Below are 22,631 nucleotides of genomic sequence, written 5' to 3' on the forward strand. Positions count from 1 at the left end.
CACAGAGACGTTACTACTACTAGACTTCTTGAATATAGATATACCCACATAATATATATATATATATAATTTGGGTCGTGGGTTGTGGCTTGTCATTAAGGGGTGATGGTGGGTCCCGCAGCCAGACCAGTTGAGAACCACTGCTTTAACACTCGTCACTGAAACAGTTTTGGCTTGTTTGTGTCGAAGCTGCAGTCCTGTTTATTCACTTGCAAACATGAGCGATGCCGACAACATGCTCTCCCAGAACAAAAACATCAAATCTGATTCTAAGAGGACGGTACTTTGTGAGTTGTCTCTTAAAATTGTAAAAGACAAAAATGAAATCCCTATTTCTTATGTGCAGATGTCCAATTTTGTTCGCCCATGTGAAAATGTTGGTGAATCAGGGTTGATCTTAAATCAGGGCTGTTATTAAAACTAAAATATCTCTTGGCTTTCTGGACAGTTTTTTTGTAATGTACTTGAAAAACAAAACGTGTCAAGAAATGTGCGTATCAGCTTAGAAATTGCCTCGACTGCACATACATTTAGGTCTTACCCAATATAATTCAAACAACAAAATATCCCATAAAAGTTAAACATTTCACAGACGAGGCCACATGTTTTACGAATGTCTTGTGACAGAAAAGGCACCGTCCTCAGCACTTCCATTAGTTTCTGTGTAAAAAGCTCAATGATTCACCGTGCGTCATCTCAACAGAACTGAGAACACATCTCTTACCGTGGATCATTTCAGTAAGCTGCTCCAGCCTCTCTTTGTTCTGCTTCTCTACATCCGGCTCACTTCCGTTTGTTTTTTCCGACGACTCTTCCATCCCCGCCCTCACCCAGGATCCAGGCTGACAGTACAGCCTGTGGTCTCTTAGTGCCCAGCTGTACTGCATGCTGAGCACTGTAATCGGGCCCTGGAATGGAGGAGCAACCACAGCGGGATGAGAAGTTTCCACCTCCATGAGAGTGGGCCAGTGGTCAGTATTTGCTGGCGTGGGGACATTTCCGTTGGACAGAGTTACTGGTACAGACGTCGAGTCTGTTCTGTCGGGAGTCTTGTCCACCTGCATATCAGAGTCCAGGTCCTGGGAGATAGAAAGTAGCCCATTGGCCATTTCCCTCACCATCATGTTACCGTCCTTCATATCCTCTTCAGGTTCAGTGTCACTCAGGTTTACCGTGTCTCCATTTCCACGTGAAGATTTAGCTGAGCTGGGGTCAGTCTGCCCTCCATGGTCCATATCTGCATCTTTGTTTTGCCACTGCACGAACACTAATGGAGCCAGGGCATCCACTGTAGAACTGATGACAACTCCACCTAAAGCTCCCCTCTTTATTCCACCTTCTACATCCATGTGTGATGCTGACATAGCTCCCACCATTCCCCTCCCTCCCCTCCCTCTAAATGTGCTAACTGGTGCTCCCCTGCCTGGCATTCCAGACAATATCATCTCCACACCTCCTTTACCCCCTGACCCTTCTATCAACATGTCCTCCATTTTCTGCACATCCCTTTTCTCTGGAGCAACATAGTTCCTTATTGGGTCATCCTGCAGGGAGACTGCGACAGGCTGAGCAACATCCGTTTGTGACGGTGTATCAGCCACAACTGGAGTATTTTGCACCTTCTCATAGCAGGCTTCTTCGTCCTCGGCTTCCTCCACATTCTCCGTGGTCAAATCGAAACACTTGATACGTGTCAGCTGGCCCTCCACTTTCCTTTTTGGGGTGTCTCTGAGGTCCCTTCCGGCCCCCCTCCCTCTCCCCCTCCCCCTCCCCCTGCCCAAAGTTCTGACATTGTGTCCTGTACTGTTGGGGCCACAGCAGTCACAGGCTTTAGGAGTCCTCTTCCTGCCTGACGTACGGCCATTGACTTGGCCCCGAGTAGTGGTAGGTGTCTCTGTGGAGGACCAGGCTGACGCTCGGCTTGAGTTAGTAGCAAGTGCTTTTGCTGAGGTGGGGGGCTCGGCTTCGACAGGAGTTAGAGTAGAGGGCTGGGTCAAGACCGAGTTGGAGGTAAGGTCTGTAGCGAGGAGTTTGGCAGGGTTCAGGTCCTGATCTGCAGTCTTCCCATGGGGAGGCACAAGAGGAGGAGCTGCTAGAGGAGGAGCTGCTGTAGCAGGAAGAGTTAAATGAGGTGATGCTGATGGTGTTGTGTTCACTGGGGATGCAGAGCCGCTGTGAACCATGACGTCCTCCTTTGGCTCTTCAACCCCATCCCCAACACCCCCCCTCTCCACACGCTTTACTTCTCCTTCCTTCTGATCCTCTGAATATTACGTGTTGTGCTTTGTTCCTTCCTTGTGTTTTATCCTGACACTTCCCTCCGGGAATCCTTCTGCAAAGTACTTTTGCTGTGTCGAAAAGCCTGTCCCACCACAGAGGTCACTGACTCGACCAGACAGAGTAGAACATGTCAGATATACGGTGTTCCTCAGTGACGGGTAGACTCTGAATGTAACAGTAACTCCACCATGGTCCCCTAATCACAGCACAGGGAGAGAGAATAAGAGCCAATGAAAGAAATGTTAGCAAGCACATCTCATTTAGCTGTATAATTAAATATTTGCAGTGTCAACGTGCAAGGCAGGACTCACTTAAGATGAATCTATTCCTCTTTCAGTGGGAGATATTTAATGCACGAGCCAATTACAAAGTAACAACAGTGACATCATCTTCAATTAACAGGTGGATCACTGCTAATTGGTTTTAGCTTGCAACTAACTCCCTTTTTTCCACAATGTAATGTTCAACGTTAAACAAGTTACTTAACTGACCGTTGTGCCATAGCATCAGTTTTCATAGAGCAGTTATTTAGTTTAGAAGCAACAGCCGTAGTTAGCTGATGTTAGCAACATTGCAGCGAGTATTCTTGAGCTGCAAATATTCAGTGTACGCAGATAAATGAGCTATTAGCATCTTTGCTAATCACTAGCATCTTTGCCAACGTACGTTTAAATTCCCTCAATCATTTAAGTTAAGTTTAATAAAACTAACGTTACCTCATGTAGTGCGACATTGCCCACCGCAGCAGCTAGATCATGCCGACATATATTTAAGAATATAACGTACGATCCCATAATTTGATTTAGAATCGCAGAATTGTACAAAGTTTTGAATCAGTTAGTAATTCCCTTGAAGCTAGCTAGCTAAGTCAGCTAACTGCAGCCAAAACACAGGCGTAAACACAAAGCATCGACTACACATTTCCTCCATTTTCAGCAGGAAGTTGGAGGCGTCTAAAGACAAAAGCGGTGCTGCGAATCCGTTTTTGAGGTAATATGGAGTATAAGCAAAAAAAGCATGAGGGAAAGTGGAAACAAACATAATCATACACTACCTTGTCTATGAAATAACGAACTGAGTTTCATCTGACCACGATTTGAAGAAGCAACAATTCAAGCTGTCGTCGCTCGTTGATTGCGTCACGGCGTCGGCTGCGTCCGGATAATCTCCCCATGTAACCTTCAAATTCCTCTTCTTATCTATACCCATAAAATATTACACCAACGTTTCTTGAATTTTAACCTCATAAGAGACAGAAAGAGGATCTACAGCAATACACTCCTGTTGACATTGTTCTATTTCAATTTGCTTTTTTAGGCATTTCATGTAAATTAATCTGTGTTGCCATATCAAATACAGGAAAGCAGTGGTTAGTAGAAGGATGATTTTGAATACTGTATAATTATATACAATGCAAAATATAATACAAACTGGTATTATTATGGTATAATCCCTGGTATCATAATTTCTAACCCACAGATCAATGACAACACACAATGTATCTTGGTAATATTTAATTACAAAAAACTAAGAAAACAATAAATAAAACTAATAGTCAAAAAGTAAAGGAATTAAGTACAAAATTATTAACAGTTAAATGTCCAAAAATGGTTACATAGTGAGAATATTAACATGATAATTACTGGTTGCTTGACAGCAGTAGTTTCCAACCATTTTAAAGTAATGCCATGAGTTTAGCAAAACAAAGAAATATCTACCACAGGAATATCTATATTGACTATGTAAAAATGTCATATTGTAGTGAAGTGGGTATTCCGTGATGCAAAGTAATGTTGCAAAAGGCCCAAAATGTATCAAACAAGCAAATGCAAAGAGATTTAAATGAAACATTTGCTTTTTTAAACATATGAACAAAATATATTTGAGCTTACTTCAAGGCTTCACCAACTCAGCCCACTTGCTTCAAAAAATAATGCAGCAGAATATGCATTAAAATGAACACAGTCTGTTGCTATACATTTCTATTTGTACATATGGTCAGTGCTATATCATTCTCTACTTGCATGATCAAAAACAAAAGGCATTATAAGTTTCTTCACAAGTGTCATTTGGCTCCAGTGATGTCAGATGATTAGAAATGACCTGATTGGTCCCATTTAATCACCAAACATACAGATGCAGTCATACAAGGGGTCTTTCTTTGCACATACATGTCCTGCATTGCTGTGGCAATAATGCCAATCCGAATCATTTTAATAATGCTGCAGCTTTAATAAAAAAATACACGTTTTAGACTAACTGTAAGTACTTAGTGCTTTATTAAACTGGCATCATGCACGGGTAAAGTTATTTTTTACAATTTGTACAACATTTTGTTGGAGAAGTTGATGTTTGTGAAGATGAGCTTGGTGCAGCAGACGGTGACAGCTGTGGGGTTTGGGCCTGGAAGAGATGATTGGTAAGTTTAAGTGGACAAAAGATGAAGGGTAGTATCCTTCCATAGAAACATATTCTCAAAACACGACATATTTTTTCATGTAGAGGGAAAGAGTGACCATTAGTTGTTAACACACCTACATACATGAAATCACCATTACCTATCAAAGTGAGGCATTGATAGCTGGAGTATGTATGGTCTTGGAGACTGAGGCGCCGTTGCTGCCCTCTGCTGTTAGCACCTGGAGCTGCAGCTGGTAAACACTGTCAGCCTGAAGACCATGAACTGTCACCAACCGCTGAGACTGAGGAGGATGAAGCAGAGTAAGTTCAGAGTACCACTAACAAAAGTATCACCAGACTTATCCGAACTAAACAGAAAGAAAAAGGAACTTGACATAAAAATACTTATTGACTCATCATCCCTACTAAAAAGGCGCACACACGCACACACACGCACACACACACACACGCACACACACACACACACACACCTCTCATATTTCAAAGGCATTTTCGTTCTGCTGCTGGCAAAACCTAAAACTGTCACTGTAGACCTCTCTTTGTGTCTCACCGGTGCGATTGTCTGTGTCTGGGAGATAAGTGTGTCTTCGTGTCCTTCCACTGCCGCGGTAACCCCTGATTGCAGTGTCCAAGTGAATTGGAACCCCTCCACAGCTGCCGGGTCCAGTGCATGATGGGATATCCTCCAGCGGAGCTTCATGAGCAGGGTGCCATTGACTTGTTGAAAGTCAGCCGTCAGTCGTTCTGGACGCAGTACCACCTTTCTGCTGGCCAGGAGGCGCTCTGACACAACCAGAAGACGCAACACATGTCCTTCATCTATGACAGAACACTCTTTTACATTTTGTCACCGTAGATTAAACACGACTACAGTTTGAACATTGTGATGGTTATTTGAAGTGCATTTAAAAAGCTTATTGTGCGGCTGTACAAGAAGGTTATATAGTATAATATCTAGTCTTACCCTCAGTGTTGCAGGTCAAAGCTTTGCCTCCTCTGACCCTGATGGAGGAGCAAGTCGGGGTCGTAACCCAGGCAACAGCCTCTGACCCTTGGTCAGCCTTCATCACCACGGCGACACGGTACTTACATGCAAACAGCAAGCCTGTGATGGTGTGATGGGTGCCCTGGAGAGAGAACATCAAAAAGTGTTTAAAAGAGTGTTTAAACGGCACACAGCTGGTTTCTAAAACTGACATATTATAAGGTTCCGTAAAATATACACACAACCTCTACTTTTGTTTCTAAACCTGTCTGACATAAGCTGCTTGTTAGCTCCATGGTAAAATAAACACGACAGTTTGAAGTGGCACTTTGCAGCTTGGCAGCTTCAAATGGTGAGGAAAGAATGGCATAACTGTTTGAAAAAAGCTGAACTTCAGTGAACAGAAATCATGCTCTGTGACCTCAGCAAATTGCACACAGCACTCTGATATTTATCAAGCCACTGCGTCTGTGATCATTTAAGATGAGAGGTTGACACCAGGACAACAGTGGGTCAAGATCGAATGTTGGCGAGGCCAGTTTTCTCCTGATAAATGGGCAGATATAAAGTGCACTGTATACATTCAATAAAGGTTTTCTTTTAACTTTATTGCAGCTTCACTTTGGGATTTGGGTTTAAAATAGCTGAATTGTTAAGAAGTTGGTGATTCAATTTGAATCTCAAGTAGATTTTGTTTTGCCTAATTTTGGTGACACATTTAATTTAATTCTGCAAATTACTTTCCCCATAGAGCATTCTCATTCAAACCCCTCCCTATATTTCATTCTTTTACATTTAAATATAAGATAATTCAGCCAGGGTTTTGACAGAGTTATGGTAAAAGTGATGTTAGGCAGAGACAAAGTTGCACACAGACGGAGGATCAGAGCACTCCAGACTGATCGGAGTTATGGTGCTGAAATCTGATCTCTGATACACATACAGTATATACACAAAAAGACACAACAATGCTCACAAAGAGCCGCATAAAACTCAGCCAGGATAGTTATACCTGCACAGTTGTTGTTCTCTCTGTGCTTGTAACATTAGTACTGCACGTATGTGGACGCCACCGCAAAATGTACGGCCCAGGATGTCTCTGCCTGCCTGTGAAGCAAAAGAAAGATGGACAGACAGTGGACATGTGTTTATCTTGTGTTTATTATCATGAATAAGACAAATATAACAGGATGAATCCAATACACGTCCTACTATTCTCTACATTTCTCTTTTACATTTACTCCTTTTATCATTTTCTGGTGAAAATTCTCATATTTTGTCTTTATTCTTGATTGATGATTAACAATCATTTTTGTTTTTTTCATTGCCATGGTCACTGAAAAGCACAGATTGTGATCGGCTGGAAGGTGTGGATTCATTTTTAGTATTTGGGTGTTATTTGAGTGTAATAGTAGTAGCTGCTCAGTGAGAGCAGCTACTGTACTACTGCACAAGAGGAAACAGAGAACTTTAAAAAAATCGTTGAATGCAATTAATTTGTTTTGCATCCTTCTTTTGTCTTCTACTGTGTTTTCAACTCACCTTGGTGAGGCCACTTCCAGAACACCTTGACCTGCAGCTGGTCATTGTGATAATGAGGGGCAGCGACCTCCAGGCGCAGATTGCCAGGAGTGACAGGGTTAAGGGGGGATTCAGGGTGAGGCAGAGAGGACGAGAGGGGGAGGTCAGAGGAAGAAGGGGAGGAGGATGAGAGGGAGGGAAGAGATGATGAAGATGAGGAAGACGGGAGCTCGTTGGAGAAGTCTTCACCTTTGGTGGAGAGGAGAGAAAATAATGTTACAAATTCAAACTATGTCTGATTTGACGCTGTCTTTTGCAATGAGGGCAGTAAAAGGTAAAAACATTTTGAACATCAAGCTCATAAATATCCGACATATTTCTTGCACATTTTCACAATAAACACAATTTACGTGTTCAGAAACGTAACACTTTGAATACAGGCGTGGTTTCCTAACCACTCTAAAGTAAGTATTATTTATTGAGTAGCTGTTCTGAATGCTTATAACTAGCTACATTGAAAAAAACAAAACATATGAATGACTGGATGTATGAAACCTGTTATATAACACATGGAATTTATAAATGTATTATATTGTGCCAGGAATATCATAAACCGGTCGACGAGAGTGCAGCTGGTAGCTAGCTTTCCTGTAATTCACTCACTCAGAAACACCAACTGGTTTTATCCGGCCTAACTGACCCGCATGAGGAAAACATCGCAAATACGTGGACGGTGTCAAATATTAATGCTGCTAAATTATAAATGGCAATATGTTCCATATTAAATTGGTGGTATGTGGTTTGATAATTGAGCTGCAAATGGCTATAATCCTCTGCTGGGCTGACCGACAGGTCACCTATAAATACCTCTTTAAACAGTTTAAACAGTGCAGCTGTAGGGAGACCAAATATGCTGACAACCAGTAAATTCAGGGGCTCTGAACAAACTACTTACTAACTAAAATAATCTACTCAATAATGCACGGCTCTGTTAACAAATGTGTGCTGTGGATTCTGCATGCAGTATTTACTAATGTCATGACAAGTTAATGAAATGTTCAGAAATGTGTACTTGAATGAGCCTCTATGGTTGCTAGGAGAGTCCTTAAGTAACTGTGTTGTTGAATCTCAGCGACACAAACAGTACAGCTCCAGTTTACACTACTTGGGCAAGAAACCTCATTCTACTGAGCAAATCTGAGCTGTGCAGTTCCTTACTGTTTATTCCAACGAAAAAAATCTGTAAAAAAAAAAAACAAAAACCTACTAGAGATGTGGTGCCTTCCTAAAAGTTACACATTTCTAGCGATTTTACACGTGGCTGTATTTGTTCATCTATCTAAAGATAAGATGTTCATCCAAACTGCTGAGAGAGGCAATGGTGAAAATACTGTATTCATGGTATGTAAAATCAAGCTACATATATTCCATTAAGAATAATTCATCCTTGCACCGTTTATAAAACTCTTTACAATCACTGTAAAGCATATTAATAGTTAATAGTTAGACAGAAAAATAATCAATAAATCACATTCTACTGAAATTATGAAGAGAACATTTAATATAGACAGTGTTAGTGACAAATATACAACGTATACCATAATGAGGAAAGTAGTTTATTTGTTTACCTGTATGAGTTATGGTGGAGAAGACAATTTGGGCTCTTGGACTTTTCAACCTCTTCTGACCCCAGTAGGCCACCGTCTGGACAGACAGGAAGTAGGAAGTAGCAGGCAGCAAACCCTGCAGCCACAGCTCACACTGTGCCTATAACACATGTGAGAATGGGAACATGGACAGAGAAGTTTTCTTAGTCTTTGGGAATGGTGGTTCTTGGCTACATCTCAGTCCGTCCTAATTCCCTTCCACATTAGAATTTGACCGGGGTCTGAGAGAGACGGTGTCAAATGAAACACAAATAGCTCTGATGAACCTGTGTCCTTGATTCAAAACACAAACTCAGGATCACCATTTTAGCCAGCAGTTACTGCCACCATCTTCATCATCCTTACTGTCATCACAATCCTCATCACCATCATCCTGAGTGTTGTGTGTCAGTGCAGACCTGTTCTGCATTACCCTACTGTTTGACTGACAGCTCATTAACAGGCTTTTAGTCAATCAGGTCTGTCTCTCAGCGTGGATTTCAGCTAGTCACAACAAAAAGATGCTTGGATGATAACAAGTGTGTGTGTGTGTGTGTGTGTGCGCGCATGCACACTTAAGACAGAATGAGACAAAAGCAAGTTAAAAGCAGTTTCTTGGTGACCTGCAGACAAAATGGGTTGAAGTATTTCCATTACACTTAAGATAGACAAAACATATGGCCTGTACAGCTGTGTGTGTGTGTGTGTGTGTAAAACAGAAAGAGTGAGAGAAGCCTGGATTTCTATTTTGGTGCATAATGTCAGTGAACATTATATGTAAGAGGCTGATGTATATTTAAAAGCACTGATTCAGCAGAGGTTTTTCTATGTTTGAATACTTCCTCCAATTTCCCGTTTTACTTCAGGTTTAATGCTAAATCCCTCCAGTAATGCATAAATTCCTGACTGACAGGATGTATGTTTTATACACATCTAGGTAAAGTATCATCATGTGCTAATGGAGAGGAATACAACATTAGGTCTTCCTGTGACATGAAAACTAATTCACACAGAAATGTTATTCTGGTCCCTACCTACCTGTTGTGATGCTGCTGTCCATATGTGTGTGTGTCTAGATGCAGCTGCAAGTAGGACACACTAGTAAGGGGGGCCTCATTTAAATTCCAGGCGCCCCAGCCAAGCAGAACAGAGAAGCAGACTAGAGATAAATGGCTCCACCAGGCTCAGTCTGGGATCGCCATCACTACTTAGGATAGCTAGGTCCATATGAGCGTGCGTGCATTCAAACCTCCAAACTTTGATGTATGTTTTTGATTATTTTGTCTCTACTCTTGCAGTGAATACTCATATTGGAGTTAAACAGTTAAGAGGGTCTAAAGCTGATGGTTTCTGTGCAAAGAGTACACAAATTTAAGGAAAAAATGTTCGGTCCCTACACAGGCAATCTTAACTGTTGCGTCAAAGCTGTAATATCGGTGCTGTTTACTGTGATTATGGGTACTTTGGCACTGCTGACTAGACTCGGTTGCATTGTAAACATATTACATCACCATCACGCCTATAATCATGATAGTAAAACCCACCCTCTTGACTGTTATAAAAGCATTACATATAATTTCAAAAATACAGCAAGAAACCTATTGTATCTCTGAAGAAGTTACTCTTTGAATTGAGCAACGAGACCGGAATGGTTCAGTCTCTTTATCTAATGTGTGTTATCACATACACATGCTGTGCTAGCAGCTACAGTAATACATAATCATCTAGACATCAGTCATATAACCCAACCTCTGCACAGATCTCATGCTTTACTTCTATGATGACTGAACACTCACTCACTAAGGCCCCCGTGCTGTAATGACTAGCATGTTGTCAGTACATTCCCAGATGCTTTGACTTGAGTACATGTTATCCAAATGCAGGAAATGCCAGTCACTCCACATGTCTAAGTTATCATGTTATTTCAACGCTGTGAACCCCTACCTACATGTTGTCATAGTACTTTAACAAAGTTATGACCCATAAAGATAATGGCATGTCTGTCTGAAGACAATATTGCATTTTCAGATCCACAAGGAACATGTGCACAAATTGTTGTAAATTTCAGGGTGAATGTGTCAAAACTAGATCTAAATGTAAAATAATAAATAAAAAAAAAGGTAAAATATCATGAAACATAACGCATCTAAAAACTTGAATTATCGTTAAAAAGTCAAATCAACTTTGATGGGATGCAAGTTTTAAGAATGCAAAACAATATGCACCTAATTTTTGCTTATTATATGAATCAAAATGCTTAGTTGAGATGTCTGAGCACCTCCACCTAATTCTCATTTGTAGGCTTTTTTACTGGCTACAGGTGGTTCAGCGGGACATTTCTTTATTTGAGGTAAGCCGTTCCTATGGTGTGTGTTGTTTTCCTATTTAATTGTGTGATGCTGAATCTCAAAACGTACACAACATACAAGTTGCTATTGTTATATGAAATCAGTTATTCCAATTTGCAACACCACTGGCATACAGTAGCTGTTTACAGAGCCTGTTCTGTTTGAGCACTGCAGAGACCTGTAACATCAGAACCAGGAGAAAACAAGGAATGTATGCATGTGTGTGTGTGTGTGTGTGTGTGTGTGTGTTTGGTGCATGGGTTTACAGACCTTGTAAAATCTCTCAGGTGCAGCTATATAGATCTTGTGCATGCGGTGTGTGTGTGCGCTTTTAATGTATTCTTTAAAAGGACACATTTGAATTTAAACCTACAAACTGAAGTGTGTCTTTGAAGAGTGGAGACCGTTACTCACTTCAAAGGGCTGTTTTAGGGTTAAAAGTGGTTTTAGGGTGAAAGAAATAGTTCGATATGTTGCTTAATATTATTCACTTATTCGCTTTCTTGCCAAGAATTAACTGAGAAGAGCTCTTTTCTTGGCCTGCAGTCTTATTTGCACCGTGAGGTTGCCAGAAGACCAGTGGAGACAACACAGAGTCAATGGTCCTGGCCAAGAAATAGTCCAGCACATAACCCTCCATGAAACCACAACATGGCATTTTTACACTTTTGTTTTTGGACAGATTTACAGATGAGACATAACTTGTTGAATAGTGAGCTTTAGAGGTGCTGGTAAGCTGATTTTCTTACCTTTTGACGTGGCCAAGCACGTTTCCACCTGCTTCCAATCTTTAAGATAAGCTAACGGTCTCCTGGCTGTGGCTTCATATTTATCATACAGACATGAGAATGGATTTAATCTTGTCATCTAACACTTGGCAAGAAAGTGAATATGCATATTTCCCAGAATGCTGAACTGTTTCTTTAAGGTTAAACTTTATTTCATGGGCTGGGTAAGCAGGTTTGTTGGTCCCTAGAAGTATAGAAGTAGAAATATGTGTGTATGTGTGTAAGCACTTTGACAATGTCCAAAGAAGTCGCACACAACATTTATGGGATATTATGCATATCATATAATCAATGTGGTCGTACATGTGTGTATCTGATAGGAATAGATTGCACAGAAAGGAGAATATAAAGAAATCGGGATAAAAAAAAAAACATACTTAAATCTCTATATAATCTCAGTCAGTGTGATTACATTTATAAAAATGTTTCCTTACCCCTTGAGTCACTCTGCTGTTGCTTTCCTTTTTACCCTGTTCTGGTGTGTGTGAGTGTGTGGGTCGTGTGAGCACCTTTTTGTGCACTGTGTGCGTGTGTGTATGCAGCGTGTGTGTGTGTTTGTGCGCTGTGTGTGCTTGTCGAGACATCCAGGTGATTCTGTAGTTGTGGACAGGCAGGTCTGCCTCTCTGGGGGGCTCCCAACTTAAAAACACCGCCACTGTGACCCCACTTCCCCCCGACCTGAGGAGAGACAGCAACAAGTCATCAAACACCACCACAACATGGATGTAAACAAATCTGTGGTAATAAAGTAGACAAAGTAAAGTATAAGTAAATGTTTCCTCATAAGTTACAGTGATTGCCTGTAAAATAGATGCAACAACTTAATGTTGGGTTTCCTATCTTTCTGTCGTTTTATGTATGTGCACACAATTTATCATTATGTCAAACAGAAGCTACAATTTAAGTCTTCACCTCTGTTATTAAATGTTTTACTGGAATATTCCTGCTAATCTAAGACATGGTCTGAACTTCATCTGTCCTTGTTTAGAATTACGGCACACAAATAGCAGACAAAATATATGATTGGAAGAAGGTCAGGGATGAACTGTAATTTGCATGCAGCTACGCCATCAGACATCTACTTGACCACATGTTATGACTGACTGCCTACAACGGTAGCCTGCAGCCCTGAAAGGATGCATAGCTACTAATCCAGCAGGGAAGATTAATCATTAATCTATCTAATCATATTTCACCTATTGAGATGAGATACCTTTCCGTGAGCTGGGTGCCTGGTTGAGAAGCCATCCGGTCTAGAGTTTGGTTGCTCACTCTGACGTTTATTGGAAGTTCTGGAGGTGAAGGGTCTGCAGTGAGAGAGAGAGAAACGCTGTCAAGAGAGAAATGGCAGAAATGATCATCAAAATAATAATAGTTGTTGGCACTTTTTTCAGCCCTGGGTAGTGCCTGCACGTTAGAGCTTCTCTCATGGGGATTTGGGAGGTAGACAGTCGGAGGGCATTGTTTAGAGAGACGACAGTAAATAAATCACAATTAAACTGTAAAAGAGGAGAAGACATTCCCTGTGAAAATTACACTCTGAACCTGTTTGTCCCAACTGTTGCTAACATCCAATACCAGGTCATCTACAGCCCCTATGGCGAGGAAGCATATATGGAGATTTAGTGAAGACTAATTGGGGTTAACATCATGATTCCTACAAAGCAGATGCCGTTCACCAGCTTGACTGAATTGTCTAATAACTCGATGCTTAATTTGTTGCAGTGCAGCAAAATAGAGAAGCCATTCCGGGGGAGGGGGGGAGGAGAATTTCCTCTTCCTCTTAGTCTCATTCAAGTCTGCAAAGCCAATTAGATTTACAGCATCAAAGGTGAGCGATACTGGAGAAGCCTGAAGCTGCCCTTTTCAGTAGCTACCACAACACAAACTAAAGACAACCTCCACTAGTCACTGTTTGCCTCCAAGATTAAATCCTGAGGTTGCTGCTCTTTCAACACTGGTTTTGTATCTCATGAGAAACTCAAACCCCAATCCTGTATTTGATTAAAACAACAAAATGTATCTGATTAGAACTACATCCCCCGTGGCAGGCCTCCCACAGGCTTCGGGCTGTGCTCGGCTGACCGAGATGCAGAGATCAAAGTTAAGGCAGCGTAGTAGGTCTGCAAGACCTGGCCTCTGTGTGCGTGTGTGTGTGTGTGTGTGTGTGTGTGTGTGTGTGTGTGTGTGTGTGTGTGTGTGTGTGGTTTGTCTTTGGAATAAGCAGGATGTATCTTAATGCCAGAAGTAGATCAGAACCAAAACACACAAGGCCTTCTTCATTGTGCGTTTCTTTTTTAATCAGTGGACTTCAGTCGATTGCTGTCTAATTGTCATTAGATGAAGACATCAAGATGAGTTTTCTGAACCAGACATCCCCTCGTAATTACTGCTGGCAGGTAATGTGCAACCCTAATATCTGAACAAATAGGAAAGGGGATTTGAACATTCTGATTCTCTCTCTGGTTAGCATCAGGTCACAGTGGAGGAACTCCAACCATCCTGGTATCTGCAAACTTCCTGATTTGTGATCCCTGACCTCCAGCCCCCGACTAATCAGACCAATGGCCTGGAAACACAAGACTCTGACTCCTTCGAATGTTGAAGTGTGTGTCTTTAACCTTTAACCCTGGCCCTCAAAACACACACACATACAAGGGCACCCACCAAAACACACACACACACTGTGTCTCAGAGGATTAATTCAATATTTTGGGGTATAAGTTTACTTGCTTTCTTCAGAATTAGATAAGCAGATCGATACAATGCTAATTTCTGTCTATTGTATGTGATGCTATAGCCAACAGCCAGTTATCTTAGCTTAGCATAAAGACTGGAAACAGGGGGAAACAGATAGCCTGGCTCTGTCAACATCCACCAACCACCACCTGTAAAGCTCAATCCATTCATAAGAGAGCACCCAGTCGGCTGTTTTGAGTTTGTGTGTACATGTCAGCATGGTAATGTTACTGCCATTTGTGATCTTCTAGTAGAGCACAAGAAAATTAATTCCTCTTCAAGACACTAAATATTGTTCATAATTTGTGTTGATAAATCCAATTATTTCACGTTTTTTTCAGGGATGTAGTGGTTTGTATGCACCGTCACTGGGTTGAAATAGATTTGTTTCCTGATTTCTTCTCTGTTTTCTTACATTGTGGTTTGCTTAACATGACACTGCTTCTAGATAGACACATACGTTATACCCTTAACCCTCGTAAAAGTAAAAAAATACACACTGGCTTATATGCAGGCAAAGAAGTGTAATCATATATAATGGACAGACATGAGAATCTACTCATCGAACTCTCAGCAAGAAAGCAAATAAGAGTATTTCCCACATGTCCCATTAATTATTGCTTTAATATGTTGATGGGCAAGTTTCAGTACAACGTGGACAGTTTGTATATTCTCTTAACTTTATTACATGAGGAATTCTACTATTTGGTGTTTTGTTGAAGGCGGTGGAAAATGCTATCTCAGACACCTCTTCATAATCTCCCATAAGAGCTCAACTGATAAAGAACCTTTTTCCAAAGCTCGGTCCAACCTGAAGTCATTATTCAAATGCTGACAAGCTTTAGCCAATCATGGCAGGGGATTCATATCCCTAGCCAATCCTGGCACAACACCAATATGACCTAAGCCTGCTAAGCATTAGAGCTAAGACCTCCTACTGTGTGTGCCTGTGCCTGTGTGTGTGTGTGTGTGTGTCTTGTCTGACAGACCTGCAACAGGGATTTGGCACTAAACCAACTGCATGTGTATGCGTTGCCTTACTGTATATAATATACATGTGAATACGTGCATTTGAAATTGCGTATTTTTTGTTTTCTGTCTGTTTTATGGACTGCCTGATAATTTCAGCTGGGTGTACTTTAGCCATCAACTCTGAGTTAAAGAGAGAGAAAGGAGAAGACAGGAAATGTCCCTGAGGTTCTGACTTTTCTTCAGAGAAGTGTAATATCACTCATAAAATGACACAAATGGAACGCAAGAGCCTGTGTTTTGCTCAGTGTCTCGTGACAGAATATCAAAATTCAACAGATAAGTTGGGGAAACATGCAGGAGGAATCATCACTCTCTGTGGGACTCTCGTAAAGACAATGAAAGCATGTGTTAACACTGTGTTTGTACTACCTTTACTGGAGATGTAGTGTTTGCTGGGTGTGGTGAAGCCTCTGCTGCCGTGGCTGTTGATGGCTGTTACTCTGAACTGGTACCAGCGCTGAGGTCTCAAATCTGACAGAACCACATCTTCAGAAAGCGTCTATAAATACAAACACATCACATATAACAATGACAACGTGCATGTCAGAGAAAGACTTTAGTTCAAACGCATTTTCATTACCTTTCTTCATCTAACAGATACAATTATATGTGATTCATGACAGATTTAGAAATTTAAGAGTAACTTAACAACCCTTAAAAATGTTCATTTTGCTGACCTCCAGTGGTTTAACCTCTTACTTTATTACAGTGATGTACAGGTGTACTCCATGACACTGTGACATTACAACCATCAGTGATGCTGGGTGTGGTCACAGGTGAAACAGGCTTCACATGTTCAACCAGCAAGGGCAGCAAAACACATCTTTGAGGGTAAGATACAGAAAATATCGATCCTTAGGGGACAAAAACTTGCACAGCCTTAAGGCCTTTACACACGTGTGCGACTCTATTTAAATATTGTATTGAAAAAGTGTCGCAAATTTGCATGGCTGCTGGTATGAATAGTTTTGATGCGTAGTATAGTATTTCAGATTTTTGTGACGGTTATTTGTCGAGCCCCCGGTGTGTAAAGGCCTTAAACTTTAAATCTTGATAAACAGGTATTTTTTCCTCAAAGAGCATATGAACGTCAAACATTTAAAGGAATAGTTTTATATTTTGGGAAATACACAAACTGTTTTTCTTGCTGAGAGTTTGAGAAGATTGGTACTACTCTCATGTCTGTGCTCATCTGTCCAGGCAACAGCCAGCTGCTGATTTGCTTAGCTTAGCATAAAGACTGGAAACAGGGGGAAGCGGTTAACTGGCTCTGTCCAGCAGTAACACAATCTGCCCACCAGCACCTCTAAAGCTCACCAACTAACAAGTTATCTCTCATTTGTTTAAGCTGTGCAAACACAAGTCTACTGGACTATTTCTTGGAAGTGACTGCATCCAGCTAAGAAATAGTGCAGATATTACACAGATGAGATGTAGCGTGTTAATTAGAGCTTTAGAGGTGCTGGTAGGCAGGTTTTCTCATCTTTGGACGGAACCATGCTAGCTGTTTTCATTTGTTTCCAGTCTTTGTGCTACGCTAAGCTAACCCACTGCTGGTGTTAGCTTTACATTTAGCGTACAGACATGAGAGCGGTATAAATCTAACCATCTAACTCTCGGCAAGAAAGCAAATTTACATTTATTTCCCAAAATGTCAAACTACTTTATTTTTTACAACACTGAACTCGCTGTTCTTTATGGAAATCACTATATTTTCTAAATAATAAGTATAACAAAACAGTTTGCTTCAATCCAAGCCCATTTTGGGCACGTATGTTTCGCCATCTCTCACAAATCAAAAACATGACAGAGCTCTGTGTACTTTAAGACACGTGTACTTCAAGACGTTTTACAAGTTAATGAGGTGGAAAGTCGGATTGGAGTTCCATCTCATAATGGTGAAATTAAATGATTTACCAGAATTATTGTTAAAATTGCTAAAGATTCACATATTTTGTCTCCGTGACAGTGCAAATGTAATCGACTGCTTAAGATCTACTGATCCACACACCCACACACACACACACACACACACACACACGCACACACGCACACAGACAGACACGAGCTGCCATCTATTTAAGTCTATAATGAGTGTTCAGTCATTCAGAGTCAGCCGGTGGAACGACTGTGGCTGCCTGTGGTTCCTTTTTAAGCTCTGCTTATTTACCTAACCTCACACAGGCACACGCACACGCGGACGTACGGTGCGCACACACACACTCACTCACTCATACGCGCACACACAGACGTACGGTTTACCCTGGCAGAATAGGAGACTGGCTGGGTTGGAGAGGTTTAGACAGCAAGGCAGCAGACTGATGAGGTGGAAACAGAGTCTAACATCCATCTCCATAGTTGAGAAGTTTCATCATTCGAGGCAAATTGAGAGTTATGAGTTAAAGCTATTACAAACTGTGGCGCTGTTCTACCGTTAAAGGCACAGGGAACAATTTGTATAGCTTCAATGACTCTTAGAGTTAGTTAAGTGCCATGTTGTTGCATCAATGTACATGATGTAGCTTTCCTACATCAACTATTATTCCCCCAATAACGTCGAGACGGTGATATTAACAGAATTGTCTCTTTAAATAATGAAAGATGACTCAAAATACGAATTTCTTTATGATCGCAATATCTCAAACATTCTAATCCTCAATATAAAGACCCGGGTTGAAAGGTGATAGGGTGCTGGCTACTGTACAGTAGTTACCATTGCAACAGTAGTCCATGGAGAGGCATGGTCTTCACTGGGATGAATCCCGACGTTCCAGCGGGACTGGAGCATGTAAACGATCGGCTCCACGCTGACATTGAACTTTGACACCCACACTACCTTCACGCGTCCCTCTGAATCCTCCACGAAGCTCATCTCTCTGCGAGGCTTCAGAGGAACACCTGGAGGAAATCATGGGATTGTTATTTAAAAGGGCAAAACAGGAAAGAAATGTACATAACATCAAATAAACCAAACTGATTGTGAGATTGATGGATACAAGTGTACCGTATGTTGACATTTTTTTTTACAGATTTTGTGATTGGCGGGACATGTAAATAAAATGACTTGACTACCAACATAGTGACACTAGGGATAGGCGGTACATAGACAAGTTTCACTGGATGTCTCAAACACCATCATATCTAATTACTAGAGAACACACAGTATATAGTCAGTGCTTTTACAACTGTTGAGTCACTTCATAAAAAATATGGCACAATTGGTAAAGCAAAATATGTCATCACTCAAACAATATTTTTTTTGTGTTTGAATATTATTGCAGCCCAATCGTCGTCGCATAGGCGTCTGAGACAGTTTGTACTCCTGACTAGCTCCACGCAGACTTGAGCTGGAGCTTTTAACCGTCTGGGACTTCAGATGCAGTCAAGCAGGCAATATTTAAGGATCTTTATTACATTAAATTGCATTCTTTTCATTTAGCCGACACTTTTAACCAAAGCAACTCACAATAAGTACATTTAAACACCATAGGAACAAGAGCTAGATGTCATTAAATATTGGAAGGGCATCCCTCCCAAAGAAACAACAAAGCATGTTCAGTGCTATGAGTAACAAGCACAGGGGACCAATGACAGCACTCAGCTAACAGAGATCCTTTTTAACACCAGCAATGACACTTTTAATCATCACAGTGTCATGCTAATTAAAACAATCAAAAACAACTTCTCTCCATCAGTGCAGCAACCTCTTATAATAAAGCCCACACAATGTTACAAACAAGTCCCAACCTGCCTTCTTTACCTTTATATAGATTGGCTGGGGCTTGGCAAGTGTGTCCACATTCATTAGAGCAGCATTTCCTGGGGGAAGGACAATGCTGGTCTAACGAGCAGCTCTCCACGCAGGCTGCAGCGAATCCGGTGGCTCGCTGAGGAGGAGGGCAGTCCCCCTGACGAGACGACCTCAGAGAGGTCAGAAACTCCCTGCTCGTCACACACTCCGTCTGCTTCTGAGAGAAAGGACAGCGGGGGAATTGTTATTATTACAGTTGACACACAACGGAAATAATACGTAATGTATAAACACACACAGGAGGGCAGAAAAACACACAGCAGAGGTGAAAGTGTTTCCTTTGGTAAACTCCTACTGACTCTTTCAAGGCAGCCTGGTCTGACAGGGGGTTTGTGTGTGTGTGTGTGTGTGTGTGTGTGTGTGTGTGTGTGTGTGTGTATCTGTGCACATGGCTGCAGATCATCAAAATGTAAACACAAGCTTTAGCTAATAGCTCTGAATTACCCTGTGTTCCCAACCAGCCAGCCAGTCAGCCATCCAGCCAGTAACATGCTTCAGCTATTGTGATGAAAAACTAATCTGAAGACCAAGCCGGCTGGCTTTACAAATAATAATTTAGGGCCCCACACACACACACACACACACACACACACACACACACACATATTATACACTCACGCATATACATTCAAAAGCTCACAAACGTGTTATTCATAACCCACGAAAGCTTGCATAAACACACACAGGAATGCTCATTCATGGAATTCACAGTCAGAAAACAGCTTCATGGTGCCAACAAAAGCAAGTTTCTGGTGCAGGAGTGACACATCCACCAAAGGTTCTCTCTCTCTCTCCCTCTCTCACACTCACACTCACACACACTCTCTCTTTCTGTCTTACCTCACAGGACTTTGGAGAAAGCACCTTCCTTGTTTCCCACAGTTCTTTGCATGGCTGAAGGCACTACACAGAAACAAACAAATAGAAATAAACAAAATATGAGGCTTAAGGCACAATAAAGTAAGGGTTTCACAACCCACACTTGTTTCATCACACATGATAAATTGAGAAAATCAACACCATCTTAAAGCATTAATTCACCATTTTTGGAAAAGATACTTATTTGCTTTCTTGATGAAGAGTGAACTAGTTAAGAGGATCTCATGTCTGTCTGTTCAATATATAGTTACAGCTTGCAGCCAGTTAGCTTAGCACAAAAACTGGAAACACCTAGCCTGACACCGTCCAAAGGAAACCGAATCCACCTACCAGCACCTCTAAAGCTCACTAATGTTACATACGCAGACCCATATGGAGGTGCAGCTAAAGACAGATTTTGATATTAGGCTAGGTCAGCTCTGTCCCCTGTTTCCAGCCTATTTGCTAAGCTAACAAGCTACTAACTAAAGCCTCATATCTAAAGGGCACTTATGAGAGTGGTAATGATCCAACTCAACGCCAGAAAGTGAAAATAAGCATATTTCCAAAACTGTCTATTCCTTTAAGTAGCTGAGGTTTGAAGAAATACAACAAAGAAAAGCGGTAGAACAAGAATAAATTACAAAGTGTCAGAGGGTTTTAGCATTTGCAGAGCTCTCAAGTGTTTAAGCAGGTAGGGAAAACAGAGGAAACACACACTCCTAAAGCACACATGCACACACTCATCTGGTTTGCCACCTCAGTGAACTAGTGAATGATGGCTCTTACCAAATTAAATCCAGACAACATATAAAAACTGCGGTTTCACCCCAAACCTCCTCCCCCGTCCTCTCTCACCCCCTCTGTCTGTCTCCCTCAGCTCCCCAGTGTGCCTGGCTTCAATCATTTCTACAATTTATTCCATCTCACTGATTCCAGGGGGAACAAACAAAATCAACAAAAAGCCATAAAAACGGCACAAATATAGCTACTGTTGGACGAAAACATGTTCTCCAAATGTGCCCATTTGCAGAATGATGGCTTTGGATACTGTCGGGGTAATCATCCCACTTGAGCACTGCATTGCAACCACGTAATATCTCATTTTATGTATGAAATAAGGGACGAACACTACATAGTAACTTGTTGCTGGGATTCATTTAGCATCGACAAACCAAAGACAGTGAAGCCACATGTGCTGGTTTCTTAACTTGTAGAACATAAAATGCAGTCTCAGCGTGAAGCACGATAGCTGTTTAATGTTGTATAGTCGGCTCATTTCATTCAAGTCATGGAAGAAAAAGTTTGGGTTAGCGTGAAGTGATACTCCACCCCCAAAGTCTCCCTACTGAGTAATAAACACTCTGTAGGCTTGAAGTGTGGTCGTGAAAAGTGTGTAGATTGATTCTCCACAGGGCTGTAGTCAGCTTAGAATTACGAAGGCAACAATGGATTCCAAAAACGACAATATAAAAATCTAAATTCGGAGAGCAATGACTAAAACACCTCCGCTGTCCATATGTATGTCCACTATGTTCCATGACTGTATAGCTTAAACTTTGTGGTTCCCATTATCTCACCTTCTTATGTATATTGTCTGATACATATAAACAATAATGTATGAATATAGCTGGTTTGCTGGCTATTTCACCGCTTACTGCCTCGGTCCTCATGCTTGTTCTAATAAGACTTTGTGTGTACGCACATGTGCATTAATCTGCTGACTGTAAAAGCTAAGTATAAATTTGTATTCTGTAAAATGTTGATGTAATAAGTTAGTGCTTGTGTTTACTGTGCGACTTACTGGAGTCTGTACAGTCAGTGTAAGTTTTGATTGTTGGTTTATTGAATTTAAATCCAAAGTGGCAGAAAGGAGAAAAGGACTCGTGATTGACAAGCCCTCGGGGCAGCTCTGCTTCTTCCTTCTCTCATGTTGGACTGAGGGCAGACTGGACGCTTCGACTTGCTATCGCCTCTCGAGGTACAAGTGGTATTACAAGACAGGACGGACCGGAGCTAACTGGTTAGCATGCTCATTTTAGTAGATATCTCTGCAACACAATACAAAGAGTTTTTCAAACTAAAATTCTGGCCACACATTGCAACTTTAACTTTTCTTTTCTTTTTCCTCCTCTGTAATTGAACTATGCATTCTTCAAGAAGTCTGGGTATGAGGAGACAGAGAGATAATACAAGACGCGC

The 22,631-nt window shown here is 41.3% G+C and overlaps 2 protein-coding genes across 6 annotated transcripts in view; both read right to left on the reverse strand.

Moving 5' to 3' along the window:
• The window catches only part of LOC116390302 (uncharacterized), an 8,735-nt gene extending 5,317 nt beyond the window's left edge, over positions 1–3,418 (reverse strand). For 2 of the 4 annotated variants that reach the window (XM_031859821.1, XM_031859818.1), the window contains exons 1-2: positions 3,335–3,418; positions 725–2,476 (exon numbers count right to left, since the gene is read on the reverse strand). In XM_031859821.1, coding sequence (XP_031715681.1) covers positions 725–2,183 — 1,459 coding nt within the window. In that variant the 5' untranslated portion in view covers positions 2,184–2,476; positions 3,335–3,418. The other 2 variants (XM_031859820.1, XM_031859819.1) reach the window with 2 other exon arrangements.
• Positions 3,419–3,816: 398 nt separating this feature from the next.
• anos1b (anosmin 1b) overlaps positions 3,817–22,631 on the reverse strand; it is a 38,713-nt gene continuing 19,898 nt past the window's right edge. The window contains exons 3-15 of one of the 2 annotated variants that reach the window (XM_031859653.1): positions 20,412–20,474; positions 19,521–19,728; positions 18,474–18,658; positions 16,130–16,259; positions 13,203–13,296; positions 12,424–12,667; positions 8,836–8,974; positions 7,229–7,456; positions 6,699–6,793; positions 5,666–5,828; positions 5,252–5,484; positions 4,839–4,982; positions 3,817–4,683 (exon numbers count right to left, since the gene is read on the reverse strand). In XM_031859653.1, the coding sequence (XP_031715513.1) occupies positions 4,842–4,982; positions 5,252–5,484; positions 5,666–5,828; positions 6,699–6,793; positions 7,229–7,456; positions 8,836–8,974; positions 12,424–12,667; positions 13,203–13,296; positions 16,130–16,259; positions 18,474–18,658; positions 19,521–19,728; positions 20,412–20,474 (1,923 nt within the window). In that variant the 3' untranslated portion in view covers positions 3,817–4,683; positions 4,839–4,841. Of the gene's footprint in view, positions 4,684–4,814; positions 4,983–5,251; positions 5,485–5,665; positions 5,829–6,698; positions 6,794–7,228; positions 7,457–8,835; positions 8,975–12,423; positions 12,668–13,202; positions 13,297–16,129; positions 16,260–18,473; positions 18,659–19,520; positions 19,729–20,411; positions 20,475–22,631 lie in introns of both variants that reach the window. The other variant, XM_031859654.1, reaches the window with a different exon arrangement.

Source organism: Anarrhichthys ocellatus, unplaced genomic scaffold, assembly GCF_004355925.1.
Source record: "Anarrhichthys ocellatus isolate YVR2014 unplaced genomic scaffold, GSC_Weel_1.0 scaffold22, whole genome shotgun sequence".
NCBI classification, from domain to species: domain Eukaryota; kingdom Metazoa; phylum Chordata; class Actinopteri; order Perciformes; family Anarhichadidae; genus Anarrhichthys; species Anarrhichthys ocellatus.